Source organism: Poecile atricapillus, chromosome 5, assembly GCF_030490865.1.
Source record: "Poecile atricapillus isolate bPoeAtr1 chromosome 5, bPoeAtr1.hap1, whole genome shotgun sequence".
NCBI lineage: Eukaryota > Metazoa > Chordata > Aves > Passeriformes > Paridae > Poecile > Poecile atricapillus.
In genome coordinates, this window is record NC_081253.1 from 26,382,044 (window position 1) to 26,397,083 (window position 15,040).

Sequence of the window (15,040 nt, forward strand, 5' to 3'; positions counted from 1 at the left end):
AAAAAGATAAAATCTTAAAAAGGCTGAATGAAGTTATGAAGTATGTAAACACTTAAATAACCCCATAGAACAGCCTTTTGTCATGTAAGATCTCTAAATCTCATCACAGTGTTAGAGGAGTCTTTGGCAAGACAAAACGTGCTCAGAAGAACTACCTTTTATCTGAGCATACAGTTTTACCAGCAGTTTGCTCCATGCCATAGTCTACATGCAAAGTCATAATTATTACAGCAACATGTAACGAAGATGATGGTCTATAGTTTTAAATTTTATCTGTCATCCTTTTGTGGAAACTGCAGAATTCACTTTAAAAACCTTGCTTTAAGGATGTATTTAATTACCTGAAATTATTTGAAAGTGGGAGTTCAAAGCCAGCTCACCCAAGTAACAAAAAGATCTGGGCCTCCACTCACTCAAGCAGCCAAAAGAAAGAGCTCTACTTCATAGAACTCACCTATAGCTATGACATAATTAGCAGTCTGTGGTATTTCCAAGTTCCCTCTAAGACAAATCACAACCTTGAAAGGACCTACAGGTAGTATTAGCTACCCAACATGGCCAAAAAGCACACAGCCTTACCTGACTGTGGTTAATGGCTGCATGGTTGCCATGAAAAGGAGACTGTCTTTCCTTGTCACGATGGTGCCTGCTGCTGTGTTTGCTTCTCTGCAGCTGTTGACGCAATTTTGCAATCTAATGAAGGAAAAATTCACATCAGATTTCAACAGGTGTATTCAGGTACACAGGTAATTTCATCCATTTATTCCGTCACTTGGTTAAAATTATTTACTACCATAACATTCATAATTATTGCCAGCACTGGATTATACTCAAGTTCTTGCAGACCTAGTATGTTAGCTACCAGTTCAGCTGATGCTCAGCTCTGAACCTCTGGGGGTTCAGTGAAAGAACTTGTAATACATGAAGTTGAAAGTAGTGAGGTCACTGCTGTTATTTCCTTCTTTGATGAAAAAATGTCACCTGCATTTAACATTTTCTTTCCCACACGATTAAATATTAAATATTTAAATATTAAATATAAATATTAATTGACCTGCATTGTTATATTAAATCAATATCAAATGAACAACTATTTCATATTTTTACCCACCATCTGTATAATTAAACAAAGTAGTAAAATACTCCTGCCCTCCTGAAGCATCATGGTATTGATGCATACCAAAAAAAACATTTACTCCAAAATTATCTCAAGTAATGGCATTTCTGACCTCCTTTAGTTGTTCATTGCTGCCCCATGATGATGAACGTTTGTGTGAGCTTCTCTTCTTTTCTAAATATTCTTCAGCCCAGGCACTTTCTGTCTGTAGGAAGATGATTACAGGATTAATTAAAAAAGGTAATTGCTACTTTCTGGCATAATATTTTTGAGACAAATTAGGAAAGAGAACATTTAAGATACACTAGATTCAGAACTGAAAGTGAACAGCAACCAACTAGAAGCCTTTCAAAGGTGAAGTACAAAAAAACACCAAACCCACAACTTTCAGACCTAGTGTAATATAGGGATGTGCTGGTTCCCTTCCAAATGACTGAGCATAAGGCAGTACTCACAGCCAGATGTACCAGGGGCTGCTACAGAGCTCTGAAGAACCAGTGTGAGGGTGCAGAACTGGGGGGAGATGGCACATTTCATTTCCTGCACAGATGCTGACCTTGTTATTGCTGAAGAATTAGCAAGGGGGGCTTGGTGTAAGCACTGTGAAAGCCTGCACCAGCACAGCTGTAAAATCATGTTCTTGCTCTCAAGAATGAGAAAACGGAAAGCAAGGCATATAAGCGCCACTAGAGCTATTGCAAAGCAGGTAATAAATTTATTAATGCCTCAAAGGGCTCCATGTTCACAGTTGACCCAGACCAAGCAGAAAGCAACACAGATAATACTAAGCTGGTTTCAGTAAGCCAAGAGAACCATTAGCGTTTAATAAAAAAATCTCACAAAATTATTGTGGTGAGGGAGTTCTGAGAAATGCAACGTATTGTTCAGACACACTGTATTTCAGGTAAGAAAATGCACAGGCAAGCCTTTGATAATACCGCAAGCTTTATGAGCAGTTTGTATTCCCACCTAGCTGCCTCCAGGAATGTCTTCAAAAGCAGTGAACTGTAAAGGCTCTAAGAAGACAGATAGTAGCATCTATCAGGAATCTCTGAGCAGTCACAAGAAATACACCTTATGAAGCAAGGGGAAGAATTTCTGGAAGCATTTTACACACTGAAAGAGACAGCAAATTCCTTGAAATTTACTCTTGCCACCATGCAGTTCTTAGCACACAGCTACACTAGCCTCATTTTCTTGGATATCTCACTTTCTTCTATAGAAAAGAACTTTGATTGCCTCAAAGTCTTCACATCTACAGTGTGCCGTGGTTGTTCTTACACATGAGACTAGCAGCTTGCAGAAGCCACATGCTGACCTTTCATACCTCAGCTGCACTTGTATCACAGGAACTCAAGTCTTTTGTGGTATTAATCCCTATTTTGCAGGGAATATGGAGCCTTAACTCCAAATATACAGGTTGTAACCCCACCAGTTTCAGGTACAGACACAGGTTTCATATAAATGAAACCTTCATTAACAGTACTTTTTAATCTTCATCATTCCAAATCAAAAACTAACTAGGATAAATCTGAATAATATAGTTAATAGGGTTGCTTTGAAATTCCTATTTCATAGCAAAATCAGAATCCATTACAATCTGTTTTTCTAGAAAAGCACTCACTGATCTTTATCATAAGATAGAATAATTGATAACCCCCATTCCCAAGTACCAATTTTGTCTAGTCAATTCTGAAATGTCAATCAGGAGTATCATCCTATCCTCTAGCTCCTGGAACAGTAAGCTTTAACTACTAATTCTAGCTTCCCAACTCAGCACAACCATTGCACTTGCCTACAGGAGAATAATTAACACTCTTAATTAGTTTTTCCCTTTAATTTATATTTAAGACTTTGACTCAAGATTCAAGAATTATTTAATAAATTAATATCTGATTCATTTTAAAGCACTAAAGTTGCTTTGATGCTTATCCTCAAAACAAATGGTTAGAAAACCTCTCAGGTCAAAACAGAAATGCAATACTTTTTTAGCAAGTCTCCTCCTATTTATTCCCCAGATTTTATTTATAATACTTATTATCAAGAAATAGACCAAATAACCAATCGGCAAAGTGGGATTTATATTTCTCTAGGTTCTTAAAGTACTACTACTTGCTTATTAGTTGTTACCATGCATAACATCCTCCCCCCTTTCTAGAATTACAAAGAAATTAGTTTAAGACTAAATTTATTGCAGACAGTAGAATGCTTCAGAAAAAAAAAGTCTAAGAGACAAAAACTTTCCAGTCAAAATGAATTATTTAAGAATTAAAAAATTACAAAGTAATTGTCTCATTTTAACTTGTAAGACAAACATGTTTCATTCCAAGCAAAAAAGACAAGATTATTAACACCTGTTTTATGAGCACTTAAAACAACATGTGCAGGTATGAATTCTAGCCAGATCCTTGAATGCTCATTAATATACCTATTCATCATCCAACAAATATTCTTCATGTACATAATTCAGTCTAATTTTATAGGCAGGTTTCATCAAAATATTCAGCTGCAGGAGGAGTCTAATAGAGAGACAGTCTCTGCATGACCTGGGGTCTCTTACACAGCTCTCAGCTCTGACCCGTGGGCATCACTAGAGAGGCCTGCAAGCTGAAGTGTGCCACTAATTGCTGTCTCTTCCCAGTCTGCTTCCTGAATGACTCTACTCCCTGTGCCATAACTCCACACAATTAAGACACCCTGCTTACTCAATTTGAAACCTTTTATAACTTTGCAAATTCAATTCCTGTTCTCTAAAGGCTTGGAATCAGAACACATACATTTCATGTCAGACTTTGTGAAATCTGAAATTACACACTGGAACCAGAGTATCTCACAAGTGAAACTTCATCCAAATATGTCATCTTCAGAAAAGCTGAACAATACAAATGGGCAGCCTGTATTATCTTGGGAAACTAACCATTGTAAGTCACATTTTAAACTTGTCCCTAGCTCCAGTGGCTGCTCTCAGGCCCACTGGAAGATTAAAAGCAGTAATATCTCATCAGTGTCACATCAACATGAGCTTTGGTCATACATATGTATTTCCACAGCCCTAAATTATCTACTGGTTTGATAAATTTTAAATTAGGAACTGCAAACAGATCATTCTAGTTCTCTCAGAAATACACTACCATAAATCACCAGTAAGTGTATTCATTCTGCAGAAATATCTAATGCCCTTTCCAGTCCTCCCATTAACCTTTCAAGTACATTTCCTCTACAAAAGCCCACTATCACAGCAGTTAGATGTGTCAGAATTAGAAGAAAAAGCCAAAAGCAAAACGCAAGCCAAAAAGGACAATATCTGGCAAATACAGATTATAAAAGCCCAACCATGATTCAGATTATATCAAAACTAGGCTGAATGAGATCAACTGAACATAGCAAATACTTTGGCAGCAGTACAGAAATATAACTATTTGGAAAAAAGCATTATTCTAAGAAATCAAATATGAAAATAAATTTATTTTAATGAAAATAAAAATGACACACATGCAGGTTTAGTTCTGCCCTTTAATGGTGTCTTTTAATAGCTAGGCATGAACAGCCACTCCTTGGATATCACATATCTTCCTTCATCCTCCTCCTCTTACTTCAATTTCACTCTGTCTTCTAACCATTTTTCCAATTCATTTTCCTGCACAAGAACTTGTTCCTCAGCTGTCCTTTCTTCTTCACCAGCTCCTAATTCCACCTTAACCACAAGAGCATATTTCCCTACAAGACGCCTTCCTTCTCTACTGATCTGCTCTTTGAATTGTGGTCTGTCCCACAAAAGGCCATGAATCTCAAAAAGGCCCCACAGCAACACTGCAGACTTCATCTGCTCAACACCCTACATGTTCTTACACACTGAAAACTATGTGGACGTATTTTTTTTACGGTTACCAAACCTAACAGAGGTTCAAGCACAAGGATGATGCTTGAGGCAATGCTACAAGGTCCTCTTCCAAATGCATCCTGCTTATGTTCCTTGGAATTAGTGGAGACTTCTTGTTGAAACCATGTTCCAGGAATAGGGATTTAAATCTGATATATTTGCCCCTTTCTTTCACTCTACACATTAGAGAAAGCCACTGCCAGACTGCACCTACAGAAGGAGAAATGAAGCACTAGGATATTTTCATAGGAACAATTAATCTTGAACCACTTCTGCATACAGAGAGGATAACATGTAACAACACTCCCTTTAAAGGAGAATGCCACAACAACCATCAGGTAATGCCAGCTTCATTCAATTGTTTGTTGCTTCCATTTTTACAGGTGACTGAACCTTTAAAGCTTGTGAAATTTTGTTAAGCAGTTCATGTTTATTGGCAAATAAAGTATTTTTTTAATACTTTCCAGTTGAGCTAGATTTCAACATCATTCACAGTTCAATGAGACATTCTTCAATGCATATAATTCTATACTTGGTGAATAAAACTCAAGTGTACATTATGGGGCTTTTACAAACAGAGGATGAAGACAGAGACAGACATACATATAAGGATACATCACTAAGTTCTCTGTATAAATCTAAAGTAAACAGTACTTAATTCCAGTGCTATCTAGTGTACTGTAAGAACAATAAGAACACAGATGTACAATGCACTAGTGTTTTCCTGAGGCAAGAAGGAAGTGGAACACCTAAAAGATACTACAGTTCTCAGCCTTTACTTAAGAAATGCAAATAATTGCATTACTACATGCAGTAGCAAAGGTAGGATTCTGGCAATCTGAAAGTGAATAGGAACTTGTGAGCAAGAAAGCTAAAGTGAATGTTCTCAAGGGAAAAGCTTCTTACATTTAAATCCTGTCTTCACACTTAAGTACTGGAAAGACAAAAAACTCTGTCCTACCTGTGTGGCTTTGTCTCTCATACAGGGAGCAGCTTGTCCATGATTATCCCGAGGCCACTGCCCAGCAAGGTATGGAGCAGCAAGCGTATCCAGTGAAGACGTCCGGCGAACAATACTGGAAGGGCTTGATGAAGGTGGTCTTGATTTGTCTGTTAGAGCAAGAACATTTCATTACAAAGAAATCAAACAAGAGAGAGCTTATTCATTTTAATAGTCTACAAGAAATCATACCAAATTTGAACTATGTTATTAAGTACACAAGATACTTTTAATATGGAAATTAAGTTTGCTTTTCCAGACTCTATTCTGTCTGAATAAGCTTGAAATCTGTTTTTATGGTTTCCTTAAAAGCATCCTTATGTCACAATGGTTGCAATAGTGCTTATGCACCAGTTTACTCCTTTAAAAGTCTAACAGTCATTTGACTCTTAAATTATGAAGGTGTAGAAGAAATAAAAATAGCTATGTTTACACACAAATAAAGGTTAAGGAAGAAAAACTGAGTGGAACTTTTTCAGTTTAATAACTGAACTTACAGTTCATCCCTCTAGTCCTTTACCTACTTCAAGGAACACTATAAACCTGCATGTTTTAATCACCCAGCACATGACATATGGCATAACCCTTAGAATCAGAAGTTAACTTTGATAAGGTAATGATTTACATTTTACAAGCTAATTGAGACATCTCCCTCCTTTTACAGGCTACTCAGTAACTACATTCATGTTTGCCTGGTGCTGTATCTTCTGCACCTCATTTGTAGTGTATATATTGGCATCCTATTTTTAGAACAATTTAGATACTAAGAGGAATCCTTACTAACAAAGGTTAAATATAACAACCATTGAACGAATATGAGAAGAAGAATATTGTTAAAAATAAAAATTTGTATCTATCCTATCTGTCAATAATGTCTTAAGTAAAACAGCAGTAAAAGACTACACCACAAGCTATGAAGAATAAACACTGAAGAAAGTTTCCTCAAACGAGTAGCTAAGGTTGGTAAATTTAGGAGACTGATAAGCAGCAAAGACCCAGGATTTAGGTATACATACATGCTCACACATTTTGAGATGAAAAACTCAAATCCTGCGATCACAATGATCTAAGTTTATTACCATCTCATCTACTCCCCACAAAAAGAATTTCAATTATACTTGAAGGAATTGTGCATTAATCTTACCTATAATGAATAGAAACTCCTAAAATACATGGCTACAACACAGCAAGCATGATTCAGAAATCAGATGGAAGCTTTATAAAAGGGCACTGGGAAAACTCAGTCATGTCCTCTCTCACTGTGCCCTAGGATGAATTCTGCACTTAAAGTAACAATAACACAGTAGTTTGCATTATACACAAACTCATCTACAGGCAAAGGAAATTGTGCCTGATTTGTGTCTGACTGCTAGTCAGAAAATAAAACCACTGACACCAAAAGTCCAAAATTCAATTTCTAAGCTGTTGCAATCTACTAAAAATGTATATGATAAATACTAATAAAACCTGTTAGGTATAGATCTCAATTGAGTGGACAGAACCTAAGTCTAGTGACATTCTACACTAAACACCCTAATGCAAATTTATTAGAAATGTACACAGTAAAAATGTGGTTTGATTACAGGGAAACAATTATCAGCACTATAATCAGCCACACTCACACAAAGCAGTCAGGAAACCTCATATGCTTTATTATTTCTACAAGTACCAACAATGATACAACCTTACTACTGAGCTCATAGCAGATTTGCTCTCAGGGTGTAGCAGCAAATACATTTTGGAGTTTGCACTTAAGATTCCTGTATCAAAGAAAACCTCTGACTACTACTACCACCACACAGCACACTGAAGGGTCTGTTTGTATCAGATGATTTCAAAACAATTCCCCTTGTGTCTACCACAGGACAATGTGGCATGACACAACATGTCATTCCTTAAAAATTATGCTGGCTTCCAAAGTTAAATCAAACATGTTATTTGTCTTAGAATTAGCTGCCATATCCTCCCTGTTTTTCTTCTCAGTTATTATTCTTCCTCTTCAAGAAGCTTCTCTCTTCTTACCAAAGGGAAACAGAAAGGATGTGAAAAAAATTATAAATCAGGAAGTGTACGTAGTCAGCCACATCATCTGCAAAGCAACTGCAGCAGACAGCTTCCAAACTGGAGAAGCAGAATCTATTACTCTCTCCTCCCTGACACAAACAAAACAAAACAAAGCAAAAAACAACTAGAGAGACTATTTTGGTGAACAGCGAGAATGAGAACTGAAGAGCCTGTATACTATTTAAGTTCAAGGGAAGCTGTTCATTTCAAGGCACAAAGCCTGCAAATACTCTCTTTTCCTCTGATTTAAAAATTCATTTAAGAAATTCTGTTTTCAAATTACTTATATTTAGATGGGGGAATGATGTTTGGATATATTTTTACTTTCCTACCTTCACAACTTGTCTTTATACAAATTAGCAAAGTCTACTACACAATTCTTACTGTTTCAAAACATTTCAATGGGAACATATACAATGTTTTCATTGCACTTTCCCCTACAATACTTGAAGCAAGTGTTCAGCTGCTATTTTTCCTTGATGTGACCTACATAACAAGAGATCTGCCTCCATAGAGATAACAGTTACAACAGCTGTGGCTGATGAAAAACAATGGAGCTGTTTCATCAAATAGACGCTTCTTAAATATTAGATCTTTTTTAATTGGCCTGATTATCTCTCTAAACCAGTATTTGTGATAAATATCAACCCTCCTATCCATCCACCACTAGTATAAATTTATTTAGAAATGAAAGTCTTTCTGCAATCCAGCCTCAAACAAAGCAAAGTAATAGAACAAAACCAAAGAGAGCATACACAACACAAATCAATGAAGTCCATCATGTGGGGAAGTAACAAGCAATCCACCACATCTTCACCAGTCATTGCTGCACAGGGGACCAACAGAAGTTGCTACAGGTGACCTGGTATCACACACACCACTTTGGAGTAAAGGCACTTCCAAAGGCAGCATAAGTTTGGGCACTGTAGCAGCGGGACTGAAGAGCAAAACTGAACAAATATAGATGCTTACCAATAAGTAACTAAAATGCATGAAAGAAACCAGAGTAACACCATCTAATACATACTGTGAGAAAACAAGCAGCAGAAAAGCCTAGGATTCCACTGAACTCACAAAATTCCCTGACAGTTCCACTTGAGGCTTTTTTTATACAAGTGGGCGATCCAAAGTGGTGAGAAGGGGTGAGACCCAACTAGCTCCTCTGGCATCAAGGCATACAGCTGACCTTTTTGTTCTGTTTTGGTCAGGCTTTCCCCCACAAAGGACATTCATGGGATCTTTCCCATACACAGCTGGCACAATGATCTTTTCCAAAACTACGACTGATCTCTGGGGCTTCACCTTCCTTTCATGTTTCATTAAAAGAACTGAACAGACGCAGTGCACTAGGAACAGACTCACCACCCAACTGTGTATACTCCCTTTGGAAGATAATCCTACCTATCATCCTCACATAAATGTAAAGAGAACTATTCACTGGTAATTCAAAGTTGTCACCACTGTAGAAGAATGACTAAATTAGTGGTGTTTCATAAAACCAAACCTCAGAAAGACCAAGATGTTCAAGCTACTTCACTCTAGTAAATGAAAATATTTTTAAGCCAAATAAATTTCCCTGAAGTGTTGGCCACAAGAAATGTACAGTTACTGCAAAAATTAATTCACCTTCTTTACATCTACAATTTGTTAAACAGCTTAAGTAAGCAGAGCAGGAATGTAATGGTACACAAAGCCTTCTCTCTTACCCTATAGTAATATCTTTCAAAACTACTGCAAAACCTTGGTTAAGGTTGACAGGTCTGTAGCTATTATTGTGTCACTCACCAGATTATTAAAATAAATAAATCCATGGTGAAATTTAAGAGTGTAATGGAGTTCCATTTCTTCTTCTCTACCTCCAAGGAAAGGTTCACATTTGACTTAAGACTTCATATAATATTTTCATCATTTCCATTCACACAAGAAGGCTTTAATATTACCCTTTATAGACAAAACAATTACATTTTCTTCCAAATAAAACTAACCAATTTTTCTCTTTAATTTTCAGAATGAGTTTAGATGTTCAATACAGTCAGCTGGAATATACCAGAAAGTCCAGCACCCAGTAGAGAACTCTCTTAATACCTCAAGGCACCCAAAAATAAACAACTACTATGGCTCTGGTCTTGACCTTGTTTACTCAGCCTAGTACACTGTAACATTCTTGCAGCTGAGCAGTTCAACTCCTCTAAGATGTGTTTTATATAAGAACACAAATAACAAGATGCCATTAGATCTTTACTCAGTGAATAAACCAAGGCAAAACCAATGAAGATAGAGAAATGTGTATGTTCTATCTCATGTTGCAACAGTGTACTAGTAGGTCACAGAAAATGTCCTCTAACGGGTGGTCTGCAGACCAGTGAAGAGGCATATGGGAAAACTGAACCCAAACTGGAGATTGCAGGACAGACATTGCACTGTAGAAATGAGACGTCACCAGCGATGGGAAGGGCAGACCATATTAACAGGCAATTGGAAGCTCAATTCTAGGAAGTAAGTGCTAGAGACTGCAGAAAAGGAAAGTAAAAGATGAAAAACAGGTAGTAGGAAGATCTAAGTTCCTGGTCATATTTAAGAGGGAGGGAGATAAGTGGTAAGAAAAGCATGGAAAATTGGAAGTTGTATGACAGAGCCTTCTATTTGTAATTATCCCATAGCCAATACAAAATTCAGTTGAGTATTTCCAACATTTAATTGCAATTCAGATCAGAAAACCTCCAAAAACCACACCCAAAACCCACAAAAGTCACATTTGTAATTCACAAGTTCAGGTTCCCAAGTGTAAAGCAGGTTCATGAAAACTAAGTTCAAAACTATTCAACTGTCTCCCATGAAAGAAAATATGAAAAACATGAAACTGAGTCTGAATAGATACAATCAGTATCTAAGCTTAGAAAAAGCTATCATTTGTCCAACCTCAAGGTTCATTTCTATCTAAAAAAATACATCTGCAGCTCTAAGAATGAACAAAAGCCATCATTAACTGAAAGCAAGAAACAGAAAAACCCGAGTTATTCTGCAGGAGATTCCGACCAATACTCTCAAGTGTCCTGTGTGTTTGCACAGCCATTGCCTTGTTAGCAAAAGAAGTTCCACCTCCATGTTCTCAGTTAACACTGTTTACTCATTTAGATGAAGAAAAAAACTCAAGTTAACTCAGCCTCTATCAAGCACTGGACTACACTATACAAATGTTAAGCAATATTTAAGATGTTTAGCTTGCATTTGGGGCCAGTAGAAGTATTGCTCAGAAACTGGAACACGTGGAAGTGATTAAATGGACACCACTCTCCTGTTTTCTGTTTCTTGTAAAAAGCTAGTGGAAGTATCTTAACACAGTAGAGTGATCAAATGACTTGATTCCTTCTATATGTTATTTCTTCAAAGTAATAAAAAGGCCAGCACCGTTTCAGCAGGCTCCACAGTGACTAAAAGACAGTACAATTTTTCCACCCTAAGTGATCTGATGCTCGCCTTTACCAACAGTATTTGAACCTGGACCTCAAGGCTAACCACGCTCTTCCTTCCTCATTCTCCAGGCCAGCAGATTGCACCTTAGGCAAGAGTTCCATGAAGTTCACAGGAAGAAGACAGGATTTTGTGATGTGTATAAAATCTCCCAGATTACTGATTAACAAGAATCTCAAATGAAGAATACACACATTCCTCAATCCAAAGCCTTTAATATAGTACAGCCTTCATAAAACCCTCATTACTCTTATCTGGAAAGTGGAAAATCTAACTCAGAACCTTATCAGTCTTCTCTTACACTAGCAGACTAGGAGGCACACAGTCATCTTGTACCAACTGGTTATGACTGTCTCATTTGGCAGTACCATTCCTCAAGAGCCAGGATTGGAAAAAAGAAAAAACCCAACGTGGTAGTCTGGTTATAATCATTATTTTAGAAAGGGGGAAGAGAACTAGGAGAAGCAGAAGCGTTAAAGGGAGGGCTAGTCCTAAATTTCCGCATGTACACTTCTGCATATTGGTCAACTTAACTCTTCAGATTACCACAGGCAATTTCATGGAAATGAGTAACTGCAAGCTTTAATATCTTAAAAGTAACATTTTTTCCTAGATTTGAGGACATGAACACAAAGCCTCACTGATGCATTTTTTGAGTAAATTTTTAACCCAAGAAGAAAAAGGACTTACATATGTCAACCTTTATTATCCTCAGCCAGAGGATAATGCCGTATCTTACTTACATTCCAGCATTCTCAGTAAGATTTAATTATTCAAAAAGTTAAAAAGCAGTTTGTTACAAAATGTATGCTATCGCCACGCTATTTTCTATCTTCGCTGTGGCACAAACTTTCAAGCACACACATTCTTCTGCAGGGCTCATGTTGAATTGAAAGCAACTACTAAGAGAGATACTGAATACTTTTGTTCTACAGCTATGTGCCATGCCTACAGCACTAGTTAGTTCTTTAATTGCAAGCTTAGGGACACTGTTTGGATCACAACCACATACACCATCTGGCACGAGGTGTGCAGAAGGGGAGATGTGAAGTCTTCACAGCAGCCCCCAAACACCAAATTCACCTCAAGTTTGTGCCCAAGCACCTTAAGTACACCTACCCTCCTGAACTCATTTCATCTGCCAACCCGAGGCAGTACTCGCGGTACTACAGAAGCGGTCACAACCCCCACATGGCACGCTTGGCTCTCTGTTCCTCTCCTGAAAGCCAGGGAGCAACAGAGCAGCAACAAAAGCAACGCGCCCTTCCACGCACACACACCCGGCAAGCCCTGCCGCCGGCCAGAGAAGGGGCAGGGCGAGCACCAGCCCGGGCACAGCCCCGTCCCTACCTCTGCCCCGGGGCACGGCGCGCTCGAAGGCACCGCCGGCCCCAGCCCTGAACACCGCGCCTGGCCCGGCCGCCCGGGACGTGCCTTTTGCCGCTGGCCCGGACCCCCCGGCTCTCACCTTTGCAGACAGGGGAGCTGGGACTCTTCCTTTCTGGGGAGCTCCTGCCCGGCTCCGGCGACTGCCGCCGGTGGTGGTGCCGGACCCTGCCCTCCGGCAGCGGAGGCACCGGCGAGGAGCAGGGCGAGGGCCCGCAGCCCGGCGGCGGCGGCGGGGGCGGCGGCGGCAGGTGGTGGTGCCGCGGGGGGCTGCCCCGGGCCCCGCCATGGCCACGCGTGGGGCTGCCCCGCGAGGAGGCGGCGCCGCCGCCGCTCCCCGCTCCCCCCGGCGGGGCCGTGGCGGAGCGGCCGCGCCCGCCGGCGCCGGGGGGCGCCGCGCGTGGGAGCCCCGCTCCCGGGCCGCCACTGCTCCTCGTGGGGCTGCCATGTTGTTGCTGCTGCTGCTGCTTGAGCTGGAAGGGCACCGTGGCCCGCATGGGCTGGAGGCGGCTGCTCGCTCCCGCTGCTCCGCCGCCCGCCGCCGCCGCGCCGCCTCCCCCCGCCAGGGAGGTGGCGGGGGTCGGGGAACCGCCGCGCCTCACGCGCTGGTGGGACATTGTCCGTCGGGAGCCGGGGCTCACGGAAGGCGGCCTGAGGCGGGGAAGAGAGGGAAGAATGCGAGGCACAGGCCGCACCTCGCGAGGTCCAACGCCTCAGGCGGCGGCGGCAGCCGCAGCCCCGTCCTGGTTCTGGTTCCCGGTCCCGTCCCAGTCTCGTCCCCTCCGCGCCGCTGCGCCCGCAGCCTCCGTGCGCCTCATCAACAATAGTGCCCCGGCCACGCGCCCCGCCCACCGCGCCCTCCCATTGGGCGCGGCGCCGCTCGGCTCGCGCAGCTACGGAGCGCCCATTGGCTGCGGGGCGCGCGCCTGAGTGGCCGAGCCCGCTCGGGGGGCGCGGGGGGGCGCGGGGCGGGGGCAGCGCTTAAAGAGCCGCACGCGGGTGGCGGCGGGGCCGCGCGCTGCCCCCGGCACGTGCGGCGGGACAGCCTCGGCGGGAACGGGGCGCGCTCCCGCCTCCCCCTCACGGCTCCCCCTCACGCCGGGCCGCCGCCGCCACCGGCAGAGCTGCGAGCCGGTGGCCGCTCACCCGCCTCTCGGTCCCGTTCTAAAGGACCATTATCCCCACTCCATCATTCCTAGCCGGTGGCGCTCTCCAGGAGGGCACGGGGCTCCACAGCGGTTTATCCAATCGCTTTGCCACCAGCTCGGTGTTACTGATGATGGCACCAGAGACGCTGGCAATATCCAGGCAGACTTGACCCCCTTTTCCCTTAACTGCTGTGTTTACTCTCCTCCGTTAGGTCAGATTAGTTGCATCTTCATTGTAATCTTTTAATAATATTTGTTAACTGCTGGTATCCTCTTAAGCAAATTTTTACATCAGAGCAGTGAATACGTGCATGGAACAGGCCTTAGTTCATGTGTTAGGTCATTTAGGTAAACAAGGCAAACACATGTTAGTACCCTCAACACAAGAAAGGTTTATTGATTCTTTCTTCTGTATTGCAAATGCCTTCTGAGCTAACAGAACTTACACAAATTCTTTCAATACTGCTCTACAAGTTGCATGTTGCAATTGAAAAGCATTGCTATGACACTAATGGTGTGACAACAATTTACATACTGCTCTCGGCTCATCTTGGTTGTGCTTGGGTTTGTTTTTTTCCTCTCCTTTGCCGTTTCTGATTGAAGCCCACTTCACTTAAGGATCCGTAATTCCCCTTTGAAGAGCTCCATCCTTGTGTCTGGCAAGTTAAATGAACCTGAAAAGCAAGACTGTGTGACCTTAAGGATGCCTCGATACTAGCCTAGCTAAAGCCTTGAAGGGCAAAACTCTTGTCAGAGTTGAGAGCTTTTTCTGAGGAATCAGACTGGGAAAAGAGAACAGGACAGATGTAGAGATGAGGTTGTTGTGAAGTAAGCTCTTGCATTCTGAATTAATTACATTTACTTTGAAAGGCATTATGCTCTCACAGGTATCGTAAATGCAAGTAATATGACCTGAAGGAGAGCTGCATGGGTCAATCAAAACTTACTGCAAGAGGCTGTGCTCAGTCTCAAGA

General features: G+C 41.3%; 1 protein-coding gene across 1 annotated transcript in view; it reads right to left on the minus strand.

Annotated features, from left to right (window-relative positions):
- FAM117B (family with sequence similarity 117 member B) overlaps positions 1-13,724 on the minus strand; it is a 29,057-nt gene extending 15,333 nt beyond the window's left edge. The window contains exons 1-4 of the mRNA XM_058840221.1: positions 13,001-13,724; positions 5,959-6,107; positions 1,230-1,322; positions 580-693 (exon numbers count right to left, since the gene is read on the minus strand). Of these exons, the coding sequence (XP_058696204.1) occupies positions 580-693; positions 1,230-1,322; positions 5,959-6,107; positions 13,001-13,535 (891 nt within the window). The 5' untranslated portion in view covers positions 13,536-13,724. The remainder of the gene's footprint in view (positions 1-579; positions 694-1,229; positions 1,323-5,958; positions 6,108-13,000) is intronic.
- Between the last annotated feature and the right edge of the window lie 1,316 nt (positions 13,725-15,040).